Consider the following 22,184-nt stretch of genomic DNA (forward strand, 5'->3'; position numbering starts at 1 on the left):
TGTTCAGGATGGTGAAGCCTTCAGTTTGACCTGTGGTGGTGGTGGTAGGATTTAAAGATTTCTGATCTGATAATTTAGCAAGCTGAATCTGTGAGTAGGATGTGGGATATGGTAGGGAAGACACATGAATCAGTTAGGGGGCCATTAGCCCTTATAACAGTCCATGTAATAGGAAATGAGGCCCAAGCCAGGTGGAGATGAGAAGAAGAAGGAGAGAACAGATACTAGAGACATTGTGGAAGCAAATTCTACAGCAGTATTTCTTAAAGTATGGTCCAGAGCCAACCTTCATGGGAATTATCTGGAGAGACTCCTGGGTACCACCTCACTTACTGAATTAAGGTCTCTTAGGGCAAGGCTGGGGAATCTGAATTTCAGCAAGTCCTCCTGGTGTCTCTTATGCAAACTAAAATTTTGGAGTCAGTGATGTAAGGACTTGGCATTCAATTCAATGTCAAGGGAGAACAGGAATTTCTCAAAGATGGCTCTGAGGATTCAAAACTGGCGTGTGAAAGAATGGTTGTGTCAGTAGTAAAACTAGTCAGAGGGAGAAGATAGTTTCATTAGGATATGGCGACTTCAGTGTGGAACATGTTGGATTTAGAGCATATACATGGCAATGTCCAATATGGATTTTGAAGTTGGGGTAGATATTCGTAAAGCATATCACAGAGAGACGATAGCTATAGTCAAGGGAGTGAAAAATATTCGTGGGATGGAAAAAGTAAAATGTTGGTGATGGTCATAAGAGGAGATAGGAGGAAGATGAAGTGGATGAGGGTATAAATGAGGTTTCCACAATGAAGGAAGCTCCAGAATAGCTTCGAAACATCAGGGTGGAAGTACTGCTTTCCTGTAATGTGGCCCACCAGGTTCTGCCAAGCTTTGATCTGGAGTTATGTCAGGTGAAGTTAGATATGCCAGCTGTGGTGTGTGTGTGTGTGTGTGTGTGTGTGTGTGTGTGTGTGTGTGTGTGTGTGAGATAAGCGGGAAGCAAAGTAAACTGGACAAATTCTCTGTTGCTCAAGGAGTTCCTGCTCTTACTTCATCCAAGAATTGGGTATTTCTTATCCAAAGTAACTAATCTTTCCTCTCTAAGGCAAAGAGAATCCAGCAAAGGTGGGAATCACTAACTGATATTTGGAAGGAAAGGGGGAGGGAGCAGAGAGACGGGAAGGGAAATATTGTGGTGATAAGAAGGGGAAAGAAGAAAAGAGGTTAAGAAAGGGAACAAAGAAGAGGAAGGAAGAAAGAAAAGGTAAATACTCCACCCACCCTCTCCCCCCAAGGAGATGGAGAGTTCAGAGTCTAGTTCAGGACATTGGAGAACAACTATTTTGCTGGTTTGGCAGTCAGGAAAAGTAAAGAACAAAAGAGAGCACAGGGAGTCAGGAAGAAAAGACAGGCAGTCGATTGTTACATGCTTTGGGATATTGAGGAGAAAAGGATTGTATTTAGTCATGAGTGATTTAGAATAGTAAAAATGGAAACAACTAAATAAGCAGCAATAGAGGACTTGTTTTATAATCATATATTGGATTATTATGCAGCCATTTAAAATTATGTACACTGAAAGAGTACATTAAAAAGCACAAAATATGATATTAAACAAAAAATAGCAGAATGAAAAACCATATTACAACATGAGCTCAATTACAGTAAATATATATGTAGCTGGCATAAAAATACATATATGCATATCCACAGCCTCTTACCTTCCCTTCACGACTCCTTAAGGAAAATTCTAGTTTGTTCATCTTCACTATTCCCAGTCCCTTGAATTCCAGGCATATGTAGATCAAAGTTGTGTGTGTGTGTGTTTGTGTGTGTGTGTATCCTAGGAAAAGAGGATGGGGAATCTAAACTGCGAGTATTATTTTCTAGAGGCAGAAGGTAGGGGAAAGAAGAGGCAAGACATTAACCAGCAGTAACAAAGCACTGGAAGCTTAGGGAGAGTGGGAAGTGAGGTGGGAGAGGATTCTAGGTGTGAGAGTGCTGGAGTCTGGGAGAAACTGGGCAAAAGAGATTTTAAAAAGTGTTGCTGTGGGTCATATTTTGGGCATGCTTTAATATTTTTAGAGGAAGCAAGTAAAGATTGGAGTTATTTTCAATTACTTTTGGTTGTTGGCTGCATGGGCCCTAGGACTAGAAAGAAAGAAACCAAAACATTAGGAACTCTGCTCTGGTGGGATTACTGGGCATTGACACTTTTACTTAAACTTTGAAGAAAAATATGTAATAATTTTTGGAGAACACATAATTGTTTTAAAGGGGATATAAATATGTTGAATAGAGTGGTCTGGGCAAGCAGGATGGCAAAGAGTTAAGGAGTGAATGGGGCTGATTAAATGGGTTTAGATTACCTTCTCAAGAAGCTTGGCTGTGAATAGGAGAGAACTGGGCAAAAGCTTAAAAACAGAAAAACCCAAGACTTTTTTTTGGGCAGGGATTGGGGAGTGGCAGTTAGAATAGCAAGACCTGAACAGTAAATACCTTGTAAGTGTGCATTGTTTTGAAACATTTTGATAATTTGAATGTCCTGGAGGCAGAAGGAATTTTACGATATGGTTTTTAATTAGCCTCAAGGTGTTTCTCACTTGGTTCAAATTGTACTGGTTGAGAACTAAGAGGCAATTTCCTCAGCAGAGGACTAACTGGGTCAAGAGTCTGACTCTTCAACAATCAAGAGGTTAGGGATGTTATAATAAAAGAAATGAATTTTAAAGGACTCTGATTTCTAAAGAGGAATGCTGAGTCAGAAACTCTAATTGAGTCCCGTAGAATCATGATTACATTGGATGTGGATTTGTTCATTAAATTCTGGGATTCCGGAAGTTAGAAGCAGATGTATGATGAACAAAACTAGGTATACTTCTTATGTGATATAATAATGGATAGATCTTGGTATATTTAAAGATACCAAAAAATAATTTACATTAATTCTTGGGTGATTGATAAATATATAATAAAGAAAATGAAGGTTTTGTGGGGAGGGAATGGTCCCCAGTCTCCCTGTGAAGGTAGCAAGGATGACGGTGAGGCTAGCATATCCCTAATGCTCTCCTGAGGACTGAATGCTAGAATGGAGGAAACAGTTGGCAGTCCTCAAATCTTCAGCTTCCCAAAGATGATTAATGTAGGTAGCTGGTGAAGCTGATGAAGTATTGTGTTTGCTCGGTGACAGGCAAAGACACACCTACCACACAGGCGTCATCTGGGAAGGACTGTCAGATAGGAAACTAAATATAATTTTCTCAGACTTCCTTGGGGAGTCTGGAGTACATATGTAGAATAGGTTATGAAGGGGGAAAATAGTGAAAGCAGATTGCTATGGTTAATTAATGAAGTATAAAATTGAAAATAAGTATTAACTTGTCAAGAATGTGTAAATGAAAAGACAAAAGGATAGATTTCTCAAGAGCAGCCTGTGCATATATATCAAGACAAGGGGACCACGGTGGCACGTGAGGCAGTCACAGAGCAGGAGGATGATAAAACCTCAATGCAGCTGACATTCACAGAGACACCATCCAAGTGCTGAGCCACAGATGTCCCCATGTGTGTGAGCCATGAGCAGGGGAAGTATTGGGGAAGAAATTCATTTGGTGGCTTTCATATAGAAAGTGCTGAGGAATTCAAAACAGGAGAAATGTAAAGTGTTCAAGGAGAAATGCAAAGCAGGGTTAGAGTGGTAATCCTGGGGCATGGGGTAGGAAACATAGTAGGGGGTAGGAAAAATAATAGGAGTCCTATTATTAGGCAGTCAGATATGTTTATTAATCTAAAGCAAATAAGCATGGCCATTGTAATGCTCAGAGAGGAATTAGAGAATTTGAGATATAACCCATTTAGGAGTCAAGCAGATTCCCAGAGAATGAGCAGAGACTTTGGCTAGAATGATTTGTGGGTCTTTGAGGGGTAAGTGTGGATGGTCTGCCAGATCCTGCCTGATCAGCCCCACCTAAGCCCAGATTTTGGAGAGAAGGTGGTAAAAAGGTGGGGTTAAGTTTGGAGCCCAGGTGAGACTCAAAGATGAGGTGAAGTTGGAGTCACTAGATTGGTTGTCCGGTTTGTGTCCACACAAAGGCCCTGTCAGGCCAAAGGGGGAGGGACAGGTGCTGAAATCCATCTTGTGACCTCAAGCTTCATTAGCCTTGCCTGTGTCTTGGCAGGTAATTGTATCTGTAGGGTTGAGGGTTGGAGCCGGGGGTTCCCCTTCCTAGTATGCTCAAAAGCAATGCACAGGCCAGTGTTGGACACTGGCCTGCCTCTGCAGTAAACCTGACATAAGTTTAAGAGTCAGTTATTTAGGCAAAATGTCTTGGTTTCAAAATGGTTGGGAAGTGAATAACGATTTAAGATATAAACTAACATTCTTTTTCCCACCTTGAATGCTTCCCTTTCTGCCTCTATTGTGGAGGCGGGAGAGGGTCTGTAGCATTTAAGCAGGTACCTAATTCTTGAGATTTCTATAATTAGGGATTGATGGAGCAGGGCAGGAAACGAAAGGTGACCAGGAATTTTTATGATTTTTGTTCTACAAAAAAAGTCTTTAGGGAAAGGGATTTGCAGGCATAGACAAAATGCCTTGGTAAATAAAGGGAAATGGGAGATTTTCTTGGACTGAGGGACAAGAGAGAGAGAGACTGAGACAGAGACACACGCTGATCAATTTGTGAATGTGAGGTAGACTCGAATCTTGTGAACTGGAAAATCTCAAAGGGTGATGGCTGTGTCATGTCCAGGCAGAAAGGACCAAAGTGGCCTTGCAGATGATTCCATGCCCTAAACCTTGCATGGGAGCAGTCACACGATGGGCATATCAGCACTTCCCAGTAAGGGAGGACCAATAAGCAGGGTCCAACACCCACTCCTGCTCTGGCATTGCTTAAGACCAAAGGCCCTCACAGAAGACAAAGCTTACTTTTTTTCCCCCACAACTAGGCAGATGGGGGCTCAGAGTAAAAAAAAATAAAATTAAAAACAAAGTCACCTGAATATGAATTCTGAGCTTTATATGTACTACCACTGCCTTTAAGTGAATATATTAAAATGGCTGTATCAGATTCATGGTGCTTGCCTGGTATATGCTAAGCATGTTCACATCTAATCTCTCATGTGATCTTCATGAGAGCACTGCAAGGCAGATGTTTTTACCATCCTGTTTTACAGTTGACTCCCCACGGCTCAAGGACACAGCTGGTAAGTAGAGGGGCAGGGATGCAAACACAGGTCTATTTTTCTTCCTGTACCATATGCCTGGTATCAGAGACACATGTGCCTAAGCTCAGAGACAAAGGCAATATACCAGTGTTTCCAGAAAGGAAAAAAGAGATCAGTTCATGGTAGCATTTGGTCCTTCTCATTGCTGCAAGCCGAGTATAGAAATAATACTGCTGCCCAGAAGAAAAACCCACCCATCGCTAGACCAAGAGGAGGAAACTCCTCGGCAAAGAATGGAAGTTCCTAGGGCTGAAGAGACGGTACAACAATCTGTCACCACAATCAGACTTACAGAATCCAGCTCAGACAACAAGCCTCTCATTCCTATACAGGAGCCTCTTTTCTGATATGTCAGATATGGACATGCAGATATTTTCACCAGACTACATAATCTCCATAATCTTAAGTCACCTGGGCACTCCTACAGAGTCTGAACCATTTCTGTGCCTTCCTAGATACCACTAGGTTTATACACGTACACAAGGGTATACAAACTTAGACACATACACACACGCACACAATCACCAATCCAAATATTCCTACCCAAGTTTGAGCAAAAGGATGGACACACTTTAGCATTTATTTTAAAAAGTTGTCTAATTTTTCTAAGAGCAGGCCTTATTGAAATATTTATCTTCAAGGTTTTGACTATATGGTATGCTCCCATACACAGGACCAGATTACCTGGTTAGGAACAGGTTCAACTTCATCCCAGTTGTGAGTGATATGGCCTTGGTCAATGGATTCAAAAGGCTTGTGAGAAACTGAAGGTAGAATCCTATACAGCCAGCTAGGAGGAAACAAGGACACACGAGCTTTAGGGTAATGTTATGAGGGATACATAGCCTGGCTCTGAAAGTACCATCAGGTTGTCAAGTCAACAACTGGCTGAGGGCTCTAATGTGAGAAGCAATGACATGACACAGCATCACTTCTTCATAGCCATTGTTGCCCATGGCCTGGACCTCTTCCCATCTTTCCACTCCATCCATTGCTCTTCAAACTGAAGCTCTGGCTCTTTCTTTTTTTTTCTGCTGACAAAAAAATGAAGAACTGTTTTTTTTCCCAATGACAACTATAAAGAAAGGGGAAGAATCTTGAGTGTTACTTGTGCAAGAAAAACCATAGGAAAGCATTAGCTTATACGTCAGGATGCTAATCCTTGCTCTGGAAGGTGAGAACAAGGAATTCCTTGTAGACTGAGAGAATTCTGGGTGGTTTCTTTTGAAATATAAATTATTTTTCTCTTTTAAATTATAAAAGTAATACATGCTAACAGTAAAAAAAAGTAATTCAAGTAATTCAAAAAGTCCAAAAGGGTAATCCTCTCTGTCTCCTTCAATTTCTTCAGGTCACACTTCAAAAGCATCAGAGCATAACATTTTTCTCCCAGATATCATAAATGCATATATAAGCACAACTGCCAAATTGCTTTACTAATTTGTTTTCCTACCAACAATGTGTGAGAATGCCTGGTTGCCCATACCATCATAAATATTGTGTGTTATTAATCATTTTAGTCTTTTAGGTGAAAAATATCTCAGTTTTATTTTGTATTTCCTTTGGTAGGAGTAATGTTGAGAATCTTTTCATTTGTCTATTGGCCCTTTTTAATTTTTCTATGAATTGTACAAGTCCTTTTTCTTTTTGTTATTAATTTGTAAGAGGAGTAGGAAATTAAGGCTTCTGTAATCCAAAATTATCCCATGATTTCTTATAGTACATTTATGGCTTTGCTTTGTTTTTGTTTTTCTTAAGCTTTATTATTTGTACTTGTCAAGGCCAGAGCTAAATGCTTTCTTGTTGGCACCCTGGTCCCAGGCTTCAGGAAGGAAAGAACTCAAGGAACAAGATTCTGATGAAGGAAATCTGAAAGACACTAGAGGGAGAACACTCCATAAGTTCAGAGGGACACTGAAACTCACCAAGAGGGATCCGAGTCCTTCCAGAGGCCATCGCTGTGACAAGGTCCAGAAGGAAGAGGGACACTTATTCTGACAATGGAAGACCAGACTTGCTTTAATAGGCTTTGGCCCTTTAAGCCCAAAGATAGTCTGCCTCGGGAGGTAGCGCTGGCTGGCCCAGCACTGAGCCATCTGGGAGATTTGTTCAGTTTCCATTTGATTATTCCAGCTCTCCATGATGTAAACTCAGACCTTGGACTTCAGGCCAAGGATAAACTAAGGCTCTGACTTCCAGTAGTATATGAGTTAAGAGCATGTGTGTGTGTGTATATCTTAGAACCAGTGTGTATCTTGGACAAGTTACTAAACTTCCTTGATTCCTAGGCTCCTCATCTTTACCTCCTAGGAGTGTTGTTAAGAGCTCAAAGAGTTTATATATGTAAAATGCCTACACTTGGTAGGTGCTCACTTATTAGATGCTTGTTGAATTCTCTGTCTTTCCCTAATCATGTGTTTTTTTGACACAGTTCAGATTTTCCACATTCTCTAATCCTGACTCTTACCTTTTCAGGACTTAAGGGATGAATTACCTAATCTGATAAAAATTAACCCCTGACAGAAGACAGCTTTTTGGTGGCCCTGCCCTCTATGGTTTAAATAGGTAGTAACCAACTGTAAGAATTTCAGGCTGGACTACCTATGGTTAGGGCTGGCCGCATCTTCCCACTGGAAATTTTTAGCATTTGTACAAAATTCCTGTGGATATCTTTGAGGAGTTCTAAACAGATGGGTGAGCCATGCCTGGTGTCCCTTCTTTTTTAGCTGAGTTTATAAAACTCCCTAAGCAGCATTACATTGCCCTGGACAGAGATTTAATTCTGATTCAGGGAACAGTGCCAGCTTCTTAATGAAATGCCAACAGCTCCTTTTCAGCCTCCTGGAACAGAGCACAGCTCCTGCTGGCTGAAGATATTGCTGAATATCGGGGGCAGGCAGCAGACTCTGGAGTCCAGGGATCCTGTCAGTGGATGGGCCATAAAGTCAAGAATATAGACGTGGAGCCAGGTTGACATAAATTAGAATTTGGGACAGGAGTTATCTGTGTGCCTACCTTATGTTGACTATTTGGATTTGCAGAGAGAGCAATGATTAAACACCAAAGGATTAACCTTTGATTTTTTTACATGTGTGGGAAACTTCTCTATCTCTTCCTCCCTTCTTCCAAGCACATGTCTACTGAGAGAGAAGAAATATTGATATTGACTTTGTAATATAGCACCTGGCATATCTCACACTCAATTCTCTGACAGCCTCCTAGGGATAGTCTGGCATTAAGGCAGAACCTTGGCTATGGTGGCAATAATGATGATGATTATAATAATAACTAACAGTAATTGAGCACTCACCATGTGCTAGACATTATGCTAAGCACTTTACATATGTTCTTTCCTTTAATCCTCACCACATCTATGAAGTAGGTACTATTATTACCCCTATTTTACAAATTAGGAACCAGAGTCTCTGAGAGGGTAGATGACTTGCCCAAGGTCACACAATTAGAGAAGGAGCCAGGATTAAAAGTAAGGGGACCTGATTCCAGAGGGGGCTTGATTAACCACAAAGGAAACAATATTTATCATTTGTGTGATCTGTGGTGCTATTATACTTGCTCTCTCATTTGCTTTGCAGGGCATGCTGTAGAGATAAATGCAATCCTCCCACAAAGCAGTGCAAGCCTTCCTGCCCTCCTCCCCATATCTCCAATGGCAGCAGCCCTCATCACAGATGGCCTAGGCTGAAATTCCTACAATTAGAATTTACTTGTCTAAATTACAACACCTAAATTACATCCCCAAACCACACTACATCACTGCATCCAGCCTGCCTCATAGGAGCCAATCAAAGGAACAAGTTCATTGACCTGACTTGCAGGATCACAGCAAAGAAAGAACATGACATTCTGTGCTAATGAGTGTGCTGCTTTTCTGGCGAAGGCATATTCCAAAGAGTAAATACCTTATTAATTCAAACCACAAGGGGCCATAGGATATGACCTTTCAACTACGCAGTCTTGGATTATCTGGTACTTTCATGCAAAGAATATTGTGTTTCTAGTCAGCTGGGAAAGATGTTGCTTCAAATCTTCTATAATTTTGAGTTGAACATTATTGAAAAGCCAAGAAAACAAACACAAAAACTCAAATGGAAAATCCTTAGAGCAGGACCTTAGAGCAGAGCATTAGGAATGTTTTCTTCTGAGCACGAAGGGAATTTGTAAATGGAATTGGGCATGCATGTTTTCCAGGCCCCATGCTGCTGCTTATTCAGCTTTCTTTCATCAGTCCCTGATTCTTGCTGAGGATGAGGCATACACAGAGCTTACCCCCTTTTCCATCCTCACCTGACTTGTGCCCCAGAACAGAGCGTGTGAGAAGCAGGACTTTGGGCAGCTCTGGGAGAGGTTATGGCCCTGTTGTAGGAGATAGCAGTAAATCCTGGTCATAGCTCCCACAGTCTGCAGGTCAGAATTAATCTTATCCTTGTACCTTCTCTTATTGGTGCTCCGTGGACAAGTAAAAGCCGATCCTGAAAGCTGCTCAGCATACAGGTTGTAAGGGCAGACCTGAGGATTATTCTAAAACAAAGGAGGCAATAAACAACACAGCACCAAACAGAAAAGCATCCCACCTTTCTACCAAGCAATTCATTAGGGGTTCCCACCCTGGATGAGGATGCTCTAGGCCACTGTAGGTGTGGAGACTATGTGGTGCTGATGGGGCATGTAATGAGGGGGCCACATAAAGAGCAACTTAAAGTGGGAGACCCCACACCAGGGGGTCATCCACCGGACACGACCATCCCCAACCCATACGTACTTCTTGCAATAATTTTTTAAGTGACTTTTTTTTCCTGATTTTAAAAGTCATACATACTCACTGTAGAAAAGCTGTAAAATATATATCAATGTTAACATGTTTGCATATTTCTTTCCTACATTCTTATCTCCCAAAATATGGGGATTCTATGATATGTCCTATAAATTCTATGGTATGACCTACAATTAACCACCCCCCGCCCTTTTATTTTAGGAAACTATATCATGTGCATTTTTTTTATGCCATGAAATATTCTTCAAAATTAAGTAATACTGTATCTCAGTTGTCTTAATGACTTGGTGAAACTCCTAGATGGTTCAGTGGTTACATTACAAAGCCGTGGTAGGAAGAGGTGTGTGGCCCGAGGGCGAGTCATTCAGGCCTATGATTCAGAGCACTTTTAGCCAGCATTCCATTCACTCATACCTGTCCTTCCGGCAGGGCACCGGGGCAGCGGGGGTCCTCCGAGGCACACTCGTTCCCAAATCCCGAAATGTACTGCATGTGACAAAGACACAAATGCCACCATCAGTGGGGGTTTAAGGAATGTTTTACAACATTGGCAATCTATGAAGGCAAGAATTTCTACATGGACATGTGTTTGTGCAGGATGTTCTGGACATAGTATCTGTCCCATGTCTTGGCATGTGAACCATCTAGAGAAGATAATATGCTCTGCTTGAATTTTAAAGACTGTCAGTGATTGGGAAAAGAACGCTGGATACTACAAAGACTTCTCCACTCTTAGCTGTGTTGGTGAACTTATGGGGTTGTTTCTAATTATCTAAGAGCAGGATCTGTCATTCTGGTTGCATCAGGGAGATGGGGAGGTGAGATGGCTCCGACATCACCTCAAGATTAGTAGGACCTTGCTGGATCTAGGTTGGAGCCTCCTGAGTTTGGAGCTCCATTCCCCCTCCATACCCAGAAACAAGCACCTGGGAAGAGACATGTTGATTAAATCTGACAACAAAACCCTTGACAGAAATCTCTTCAAAGTAGCCTTGCTGCAGGCTCATTTATGAGTGTTTGTATATCTATTTGTATCTGTGTATAAGTATGAAAATGAAGGTGTTGGAAGATTTGGGTGGCCTTCAGGAGAAGTTGTTCTCTACAGCACAATGGCATCTACTCAGATTGCCATCACTTCACTCTACACCCAGAGAAAAAAAGTGAGGGGATTAATCAACAAGGTTAATCATGGGAGCTCCTGAAAATACCCTTGTAACACTTCACACACCTGTGAGTTCTTGTGCGCTGGCTTCTCTACTGGCTGGGACTATAGCAGTCATGTTTGCCTCTATGTTCCCTGTGCCTGGCCCATAGAAGATTTAACCACTGCTTAGAGTCCATCTAAAATGAGGGTATGTATGTTGCTGTAAGGGGGGATAGAACCCCCTTTTCTCTAATTTAAGTAACTATCACCAAAAATCATGACCATTTTCTTCCTGTTGTTGTTTGTAATCAATGCACTTGACTTTAGCGCCTGTTCAAATGGAAACACAGCCCAGGATGATGGGAGTGCAGTCTCACCGGGTGGGTGAAATGCCACCATCTGAACACATCTTTTTAAGAGATGCAAGAAGGGCGGAAGTGGGTGGAGGGTGGGCACTCCAGAGTTCTCGGCAGCATGGAGAAGGATGAGTTGGATGTAACACGCCTGGCTGTGTGAGTGATGATCAGGCCAACAGCTGTCTATATTTGGAAGGAATATCAAATGTGAAATGTTTTGACCTAGAAAGCATTGGAAGTGAAATTATTTTCTCCTTCAGACAATTTTCTACATAGTTGAAAATCTATCAGAACAAAAAAACACTGAGCTATATTATCCGTGGATTGGTTAACAGAGGCAGCATACAGTTTGGAATGATTTCTTTGTGGAAAATGCAGAGACCATCCAGCATTCTGACTCTCCAGTGATTACAATTTTCTTCTCTCAAAATGAACCCCAGTCTCACCATCAACAGGATTGAATTTGAACTGCTGAGAAATGGTAATGACCCCAAATTATATTCAATTCTGTGGGATGGAATTTTAGACCCATCTGTGACTAAGTATTACAGTGCCTTCACTTTGTTCAACTGCTGCATTGTTTCTCTCTGCAAGAGAGGAAGGAAGGTTTTAGTTAGTGGTGACATACAGCTGAGCTGAGAGGCTTGAATGGATTTACTCATTAACCTTCCCAGTCTTTGCTACTTGCTGACCTCAGAACAGAGTCCAGGGTTATATGTGTGTTTGGAACAAGGAGAAAGAGACTTGTGTATGTGGTTGTTTTTTTTTTAAATTCAGTTTTATTGAGATATATTCACATACCATACAGTCATCCATGGTGTACAATCAACTGTTCACAGTACCATCTTATAGTTGTGCATTCATCACCCCAATCTATTTTTGAACATTTTCCTTACTCCAGAAAGAATCAGAATCAGAATAAAAACTAAAAATAAAAATAGAACACCCAAGTCACCCCCCCCATCCCACCCTATTTTTCATTTAGGTTTTGTCCCCATTTTTCTACTCATCCATCCATACACTGGATAAAGGGAGTGCGATCCACAAGGTTTTCACAATCACTGTCACCCCTTGGAAACTACATTGTTATACAATCGTCTTCAAGCGTCAAGGCTACTGGGTTGGAGTTTGGTAGTTTCAGGTATTTACTTCCAGCTATTCCAATATATTAAAACCTAAACAGTGTTATCTGTATAGTGCGTAAGAATGTCCACGAGAGTGACCTCTCAACTCCATTTGAAATCTCAGCTACTGAAGCTTTATTTCGTTTCATTTTGCATCCTTCTTTTGGTCAAGAAGGTGTTCTCAATCCCATGATGCTGGGTCCAGATTCATCCCTGGGAGTCATATCCCGCATTGCCAGGGAGATTTACACCCCTGGGAGTCAGGTCCCACTAGGAGGGAGGGCAGCAAGATTACCCACCAAGGTGGCTTGGTTAGACAGAGAATGCCACATCTGAGCAACAAAGAGGCACTCAGAGGGAGTCTCTTAGGCACAATTATAAGCAGGTTTAGCCTCTCCTTGCAGCAACAAGCTTCATAGGGGCCAGCCCCAAGACAGAGGGCTCAGCACATCAAGCCATCAGTCTCCAATGTTTGTGAGAACATCAGCAACTATCCAGGTGAGGAAGTCCAACAACTCTGCATTCTCCCCCAGCTCTTCAGGGGGTCCCCAAATATATATTTTTATTCCCAACCCAAATTACTTTAGGATGCGTTGCTATTTCATTCTAATCTATACAGACCTACCATAGCTCACTTCCTAGTCAAAGTTCCATGTAATTGTAGTGTTGGAACAAACTGACAGTAGAAGTTATATTGTTTAGAAACTATAGATTCTACGCCAAATAAACATCTCTTCCCTTGGTCTCACATGGAAGTTGAAGTTTGAACACAGTCAGTTTCAACCTTTACCCTTTGGCCTGATTTGCTCTAGTATTAACCAGATCTGCTTTATTCGTATCTCTAATTGACGTCTGGGCTCTATTTGGGCTTTTTTTTTTTTTTAACATTTGCTGTATGCGTTAATACTGATATTCATATCTGCTGAGCTCTAGCTCTGAGTTTCAGGTGTCACACAGATACCCAATATTCCAGAAACCAATCAGGTTATACATTAAGGGATCGACATCTCAGAATTTGGAGATAGCCACTACAATTCAGGAATAGATTTGACTGCTGTAAGAGCTTACGATCTAGGGACCATTACAATAATCATTTCCCTGTTAGGCTGTGCTCTAAGATTTAATTCTGAGTTAACACATTGCAGTTAGTCCATATTGGTGAGGCATTATAGTATTTGCCTTGATTTCTGGTGTACTTCACTCAACATGCTGTCTAGGGATCCATTCACCTCGTTGTGTGTCTCACAACTTCACTCCTTCTCATGGTTGCTCAATATTCCATTGTATGCATACACCACAGTTTACCATTCTGTTCCTCAGTCAGTGTACCCTTAGGCCACCTCCGCCCATTGCAAATCATGAATACTGCCTCCATAAACACCAGTGTGCGAATGTCTATTCATGTCTCTACTCTCTGATCTTCCAAATACATACCCCATAATGAGGTTGTAGGACCTTATGGTCCTCACATACTTAGCTTCTTGTGGAGCCACCACAGTGACCTCCAGAAAGGCTTTATGTTTGTGGTTTTGAAGCATTTGATTTAGACAGTGCTTTTAAAAAAAATAGAAAAGAGTGTAGAAAGAACAGCTGCTGGTTTGGAAGGGAGCCACCTAGCACTGAGAGAAGTGTGAGTTCTGAATCGATTTCTCAATCCTAGCTGCGAGTGCATTGGTTGAAGAGGAAAGTGGAAGCTGCTGAGTCACTATCAGATAAGTTGGTTTTCCTAATCCAGTGAGAGAAAAATTACAGAAGAATTTATTAGAGCTTTAAGATGCCATGTCACTCCCTGCTGAAGGTTTCTGAATTGCAATAGCAGTATTCTGCAGCTGATTTCACAAGGCTTTCAGATCAAGGACAGATTCTGAACTCAGATTTTATCAGTTGTGAAAATCCAAATATTCAATTCCAGTTGGTTCATTTACTGGGTAAAAATACACCTTATACAAAAAAAAAAAAAAAAATTCTAACATTAAGCAAGTGTGTTTGTATGTTTTCTTCAGACCAGATTTCTGAATAATTTGACCCAACATAAAAATATGATTTCACTTCTTTCCAAGACAATTATACAATTATATGCATACTTCTAAATGAACGAACAATTTTCAGTGCTCCATCTGACTTCGGTATCATCAGTTCTTTGGCACTCACCTGGTCCCCAGGATATCATTTATTTGTCAGAGTAGTTTTAAGAGGTGCTTTCTCCTGACTCTGATTCTAGGCAACGCCCTGATGGAATGAGCAGATGGTATATCTCACTTCCTTTTATTGGGCATGGAGGGAAGAGAGAGAAGTCAGTGTAGAGATGGAACTATAGCTACCTTTATTTCTGTGGAAAGTGTCCAGTATTTCTAGTTGACCTTCTTGGGAACATAGATTACAAATTGTTAGGAGAACTTAAAAAGATTATTGTAGAAGGCTGAACAATGGCCCCTAAAGCTATCCATGCCCTAATACATGGCACATATGAATGTTACCTTACATAGCAAAAGAAACTTTGCAGATGTGATTAAGTTAAGGATCTGGAGACAGGATATTTTCTTGGATTATCTGGGTGGGCCCTAAATATTGCAACTGTCCTTGTAAGAGTGAGATACAGGGAGATTTGACTACGGAAGAGAAAAAGGTGATGTGATGATGGAAGCAGAGCTTGGACTGATGCATGCAGAAGGTGGAAGAAGGTGCCACGAGTCGAGTCAGACAGGTGGCCTCTAGATGCAGGAAAAGGCAAGTAAATGGATTCTCCCCTAGAGCCTCCAGGAGGAACCATCCCTGCTACACCTTGGCTTTAGTCCACTGAGGTGGATTTTGGACTTTTGACTTCCCAAACGGTAAGAGAATAAATTTGTGTTGTTTTAAGCCACTATATCTGTGTCAATTTGTTACAACAGCAATGGGAAACAAATATAATTATCTAGACCAGTCAGTCTCATCTCTGGCTAACCACCATTTAACCTGGTTAAATATACAAACCTGGACATAGAATATCAGAATTCTTGGTGGTAGGGCTCCAAGTCTGCATACTAAAGCAGCTTTTCATTTTAGAAATGAGGAAAACAAAGCTTGAAGTCAAGCAACTTACTCAAGAACATAGAGTAGTCTATTTTAAATTTCATTTTATTTTGTCTCTTGAATTTTCTTCCCTTGGTTGTGGTAACTTTATGTAAATGTGATTTTACTTGATGCTTTGTGTTGACATATCCATTAAAATGAAGAAATAAAAGCTGATAAATATTTTTAAATTATATAATGCTTATTGATTAGAATGAAAATGATGCAATCTGGCTTTCTGTGTTTGGATTCCTGACCTCTAGAGCTAACCTTTCCTTTGGAGATTAGACAGCAGGCTGAGAAATGAATGCCTTTGAAATTGAGAACAAAGACCTGCATGCAATTTACATTGGTGTGCTGGTGCTGTGCATAAAAAGCCGTTTAAAAATTACAGCAGGATAGGATTTTAGATATAATTTATTTATAAATGGTAAAGATGTGTCCAATCCCTGCTGAACTTCCCCACATGATTTTCATAAGGAAAGAAAATTTCTATGCAATCTCTGTCTTGCAAAACTTAAACTACCATCACTGACATATATCTGTGCTCCTAGTCTTGTCCACTACCCCTGGCTCCAGATCTGTACATCCAACCACCTCCTGGCTATATCCTCTTGGCTGTACCCCCAGCAACTTGAATTTAGCAGAAACACTCTTGGATGCCAAAACTTGCAGGACTTTTGGCACATGCTGTGTCTTTGCACTTGATATCTCCTCTGGCCCCTGTCTTTCTTCATTAGCCAACTCCTACATCTCTCTTAAGACTTACAGCCTCCTTTAGGAACTTTCTCTTGATTCCACCTAATCCAGATTCAGTTCCTGTTGCAAATGAATCTGTGGCATCATGTGCCTAGCAGGTAATAGTTGCTGAATGAAGAAATGAGAGTAAACTCTCAGTCAGGCATAAAGGCAAAGAAACAAACACTTTTACTCCAGAGTTGAGTGTATGATTCTACTTGAAGGGCATTAATGAAGTGCCCAAACCCTGCATCCCAGGGAGAAGCCTAGGGTCTGGCCCACCTGACTTGAGCCAAGGTTCTGAGCAGTTCTTTTCAGTTCCATATGCATGTGTTGGGCACTGATGCGAGCCTGGCTGGGCAAACCAGTTGCAGGCACGGGGGACATGCTCCCTTTCTCTGCCCTCAAGGCACTCAGTCTAATAGGTGCCACTAAGGCTCCTTTTAGAGCCAGAGCTTTGGATTCAGACAAACCCGTTTCTAGTCCAGTCTGCATCTCTTACCAGCAGTGACCTTAGGCCAGTCACTTAATTGCTCTGAACTTTACTTTCCTTTTTGGTTAAATAGAAATAGCACCTATATCTCAGATTTATTTTGAGGATTGCAAAATGAGTTAATCCATAAATTGCCTAGAACCTAATAGCATATAACCCACACATACCTTCCAAGATCACATTAAATTAAGAGGAATTATTTTCTAGAGGGGGTGGTAGGGATTCTACTGGCCAAGTGTTGATTTTGAGCCTCATAATAACTGAATAGATTAAACAGATCTAATTGACTGACTGGAAGCAGCCCAAGATGCTGCAGCTACAGGAAGGTGTCAGAAAGTAGGGTGGGAAACAGACACAGTGAGAAATGAGTCTGCACAAGACCTTATGATGCCTTCAGATTCCCAAGACGATATTTGAAATGAGCAAAGGTCAAAGATGGTCAATAAGAGCTTCCTCTTTGCTCTTATCACCTTTTCCTTGTCCTGCAGCCCTAGCCACCCCACAGATACTATGGTGAAGCCTCAGAAAACAGAGGTTTGGACCAGGGTATCTCCAGGTTCTTCTCAACTCTGACATGCTGAGTTCTCAGCAGCCACAGTGATCCTGCCAGAAAGTGACTTACCTTCAATTCAGCCATTCTCTTTCTGCTGTAGTCGTGATGACTTTGGGAAACTCAGGCCCAGATAGGATCTGAAGGTAACAGTCTTCCGTTTCTCTCTCAAACCACCGTCTGAATGTTCTTGTGGCTGTGCCTAACGGGGCAGCAGTTCACTCAAACTGGCTGAGATTGTTGCCTAACTGCCTGATGGAGTGGGGAGAAAGTCCAGGAAGCTCATTTCTGAACTGTTTACATAAGTGCCTTTGGTTTTGATTAAACACAGGCTGTTTCTGGAAATGTTTGCTATGGCCTGGCTCTTCTTTACCTGAGGTAAGTTATTTGTTCCAGTTAGAAGATAGGAGCTTATTACTAAAGGCAGGGAATTTAAAGCAATCTGGAAAAAGACATGTGGTAGTTAGTACCTGCTGGGTGAGGTGGAGGAGCCTGCACTCAGTCTTAATTCAGACCGGAAAGGAACAATACAGAGTGCTGCCTGAAGACAGGGACTAGACAGGACTAGACAGCTCTTTACAGGTGCTCCCCAGGGATGAGCTCAGGTCTTGGGTAAACTGTTCATTTAAAGCAAATTGAATAAAAAATGAAACTTTTGGATTATTACTATTGTTCTGAATTTCTTCAACTATATTCAGTGTTCTTATCAATTCTTGAAAAATTTTGTTTCCGAATACCCTTACCACTCAAAAAACAGGCCAACAGATTACTTTCTAGTCACCTTTTTCATGAATCCCTTTGTCTTCCATCTTGGCTACTCTCCTTAGTCACGGTCAAGTACTAACTTCCTGGCTAGCAGGATTCAGAAAGGAAGAAAACATATATCTAGCGCTTTGTCCCAGATTTTCCCACAGACATTACTTCACTTAATTTCAAGCAATCCCAGAAACTAGGCGTATTCATCAGAAACTCAAATGCAATAGACCAAGCTGAAAATGAAAATAAGTAAAGTAGGCTAGGTCATTTTTCAAGACAAGGTGTTTTATATGAAGCTCCCAATTTTTAAATGTTGGAACTAAATCAAACAAAAAACCCCATTATAACTTGCAAAAATGTCCATGATTTCTTCTCATCCTTGTATGCATGCCCCTTTTTAATGTGACTTTAGTGCTCCTCCCTTCAAGAGATGGAGTTTTTTTCCTTACCTCCTTGAATCTTTCTTTGGCTGATGGGATACTAGCAAACATGAAACAAACAGAGGCTTGAAGAGTGCTCGTGACTTAGGACTTGGCCATTTTTTGCTGGCTGAGACCACCGTGCCAAGAAGCCAGGCTTGCCTTCTTGAGAATGAGAGACTGTGTGGGGTGAAAAACCCAGCCAACTGCCAGCACTGCCTGCCAGTCATGTGTATAAGGCAAGTTGGGGCCATCCAGCACCATCTGAACAGCCAGATGACTGCAGACGCATGTGTGACCCCACTTGAGACCAACAGAAGAACCATCAGCTAAACCCAGCCTGAATTGCAGCCCCACAGAATTGCAAGCAAATAAAATGGTGCTTTATGTCACTAAGTTTTGGGGTGGCTTGTTAAGCAGTGATAATAACTGATACGCTTATGTAGTCAAAGAACATGTATGCAGGTTTGAAGTGCCTATGGGCTGCTAGTTTGAGATCTTCTGCTTTAGATGAATGGGTCTAAACAACCTCCAGAGGTCCCCAGGCTCCAGCATAGTGCAGTAGCAGCAGAATGATTTGCCTGTGTATGAAGAGTTGTATGAGAGGTTAGTGGAATGACAGAGAGGGCCAGGCTGAAGGGGCCGTGCTGATGGAAACAAATGACAGGTTTGCAGCAAACTGTGTGGATTATTGCCTGTAGAGCATGTAGGTTTTCAGTCATCTCAGGATATGTCATTACAGTTGGATGATGACATTGTGGTGTTATATAAGCCTCTCTGGCATTTATATGAAAACCTGCGAGCTGTGAGGTAGAGGGATGGAGACCTTGACTTTATTAAGGCTAAGTTTTCACTATTCCTGTCATCTGCAGACTCAAAAATAGAAACTGAATTCAAGAAAAACATTTCTTGCATACCTGAGTTTATGAGTACATTGAGTCTTGAATCTCTATTGATCCCTGGAAGTTAGGCTTTGGTGGTTAGGGGGAAAAAGGAGGTATGGGAGTCAACAAAAGAAAAAGGAGAAGCTTTACTGTTTTATTTTTCCATAAACTTTCTTTGCTCTTTCCATTGAACCAGCTTTTAAACTAGTGCTGAGAGGTGTTTCAGTTCTTTCTGAAAGTGAGAGATTTCTAAAGAAAGTGATTACAGATCCTTGACAGGATGAAAATTACTTTGAGGGGCCTGAAAACATTTAACATGGAATGAACCTACCATCAAACTTTTGGGGTTTCTCTTAAGTGGGTTAATTTTAGCTCCTGTATTTTTCTGTTGGTTTTTTTAAACAATGATTCAATAAAATAAGTATTTGAATATTTATTTTCATTATGAAAATAATAATTTGAATATTATGTGCCAGGCACTGTGCTATATATACATGGGGGACTTGAGAATAAATAAAACACAGGTACAGGTAGCTTTGATTCTATGCCTGATAGTTTTCATTTTAATTAATATAATCACACATGCACTTATTTATTAAACAGTTTTTGAGGACTTACTATGTGCTAGACCCTGTGAAATATGGGGATACAGAGATTAAGACTCAGTCCTTAATGCTTGCAGTGTGTTGGAGAAGACTGACCAATAAAGGGGCCACTGCAAAACAGTGTGATAAAGTGCCGTGATAAGGAAAAGCCCAGGGTGGTAGGTGAGTGATTTGGGGCTTCTGGCTTAGCCTAGCAGGGCATGGGATGGCTTCCCAAAGGAGATATGCCTGAGCTAAGTCTCAGAATAAGAGAGAGAGCAAGAGAAAGGACCTCTAGTAGAGGGAACAGTATGTGCAAAGATAGAGAAGTGGGAGTGCAGTTTCTTCAAAGAACTGAGTTTGGGGCAGTGAGACTGAAGAGAGACATGGAAGGGTCTGGTCACTGAAGGCTTCTTTCTGGGAAGGAGAGAATTTTGTTAGTTTTTGAAGAGAGGACCTTCTGGGCAGAGTGACAACATGCAACAAGACACCCAGTGGAAAGGGAATGTTGTGTTTAGGGGCAAGACAAATATTTACTGGACCAGAGTAGAGCCACAGTATCAAAACTGTGAGCAAAAAGATCAAAGTTGCTAAAAACCAGGCAGAGAGGATGAATTTAGGCATCTGCTGTGGGGAATGAGTGAGGCAGAGAACCTGCAAAGAAGCAGGAATTGTAGAAACCAAATGTCTGCTTCTCCCAGATTCTAACACAAGATGGGTTTATCCTCTGCTTAGTGATGAAAACTCCACTCCCTTCTCCGCTACACTCCCAGAATGCTATCAGCAAGTGTTTTACCCTTTAGACAGGAGACTGGAGGAGTCTTCTCTAGGTTTATGGTCCATAAATACTATACATTTTGATAAATAATTATTAAATCTAAAAAAGGAAAAAAACTTTTTTTTGAAATGCATCTATGAATGAGATAGATGGGGCTCTCCTGCCCCAATTAATTCATATATCCAGGGATGATTAATACTTATTTCTAATTCTTATTTCTAAAATGAGACAGGATTTAGCATCAATTTTTATCCTATTTTTCAGCTTTACAGATAGAAATGTTGAGAAAACTTGTTCACGTAACTAAGTAGATATTTTTGTTATGGTAATATCATTCACTTATCCTTCCAAATTAAATACCAAAAAATCACATTGTGATCTATCATTAAACGTTATTTTTAATGATCTGTCAGTTAACAACTGGATTAGGGCCTCCTTTAATTCTGCTGAAAGCAAATAATTGCAAACCAGATTTGCAAAAAGACTTGTTACCCAACCATTAGAATCATTCACTTTAATTGAATGTTAGTCTTTCACTTACTCAGAAAGGATTGGGAAAATTAAAATGTTAATTTTATACATTTGCCAGTATAATTATTTTTGAATAAAAATGTTATTTTGATAGACCAGGCAAGAAGTTTTGCTATGAAAGGTGCCACAACCTTCAATGTTCCTTACCAAAGCTTTCATGGATTTGTTCTCAGGGTCTTTTCCTTAAAAGCTCTGCATTTTGTTATAATTGTGGACAGTGGAACAGGCAATGTCCTTAAATAGGCTGGGAAGGAAGAAAGTGGTGCTAATCAAAATGGTAAGAGACATTTGTCTCAAAGACAAAGATTTCCCATTTTGCCAGCAGAGGTTGTGACAATCACCTTATGTTCACCTTGGCAGGTGCAGCCTTGAGAAGGGCAGGGTGGTTCAGTTCATTACATTAAAGTGAGATCATGTACAGGCAGCCAAAGATGATCTTTGATGAACTCTGCTATATTGGTGCTCACAAAGTACAGAGTCTACATGCCGTATATTCTATGTATTTTGATGAGTTTATCTGTCTTTCTCAAAGGGAGGACTCTGGATTACCTGCATCAGAATCATCTGGTCTGTTAAAAGTGTGAAATCCTGGCCCCATCCCATATACATGGAATCATAATCTTGAGAAGGGGAAGAGGGGATGGAAATCCTGGAATCTGCACTGTAAACAAGCACTTTAGGGGACTTTTAGGTACTGTAGAGTCTGTAAGCCATGGTTTAAGTCCTTAACGGAGGTATAGACTAACTGTAACTGGAAGCCT

The 22,184-nt window shown here is 41.0% G+C and overlaps 1 protein-coding gene across 2 annotated transcripts in view; it reads right to left on the reverse strand.

The window, feature by feature from the left end:
• The window catches only part of HGD (homogentisate 1,2-dioxygenase), a 79,174-nt gene extending 61,439 nt beyond the window's left edge, over positions 1 to 17,735 (reverse strand). The window contains exons 1-4 of one of the 2 annotated variants that reach the window (XM_037836334.1): positions 17,544 to 17,735; positions 10,430 to 10,501; positions 9,674 to 9,762; positions 5,908 to 6,013 (exon numbers count right to left, since the gene is read on the reverse strand). In XM_037836334.1, coding sequence (XP_037692262.1) covers positions 5,908 to 6,013; positions 9,674 to 9,762; positions 10,430 to 10,501; positions 17,544 to 17,558 — 282 coding nt within the window. In that variant the 5' untranslated portion in view covers positions 17,559 to 17,735. The remainder of the gene's footprint in view (positions 1 to 5,907; positions 6,014 to 9,673; positions 9,763 to 10,429; positions 10,502 to 17,543) is intronic. The other variant, XM_037836329.1, reaches the window with a different exon arrangement.
• Between the last annotated feature and the right edge of the window lie 4,449 nt (positions 17,736 to 22,184).

Source organism: Choloepus didactylus, chromosome 1, assembly GCF_015220235.1.
Source record: "Choloepus didactylus isolate mChoDid1 chromosome 1, mChoDid1.pri, whole genome shotgun sequence".
Lineage (NCBI taxonomy): Eukaryota > Metazoa > Chordata > Mammalia > Pilosa > Megalonychidae > Choloepus > Choloepus didactylus.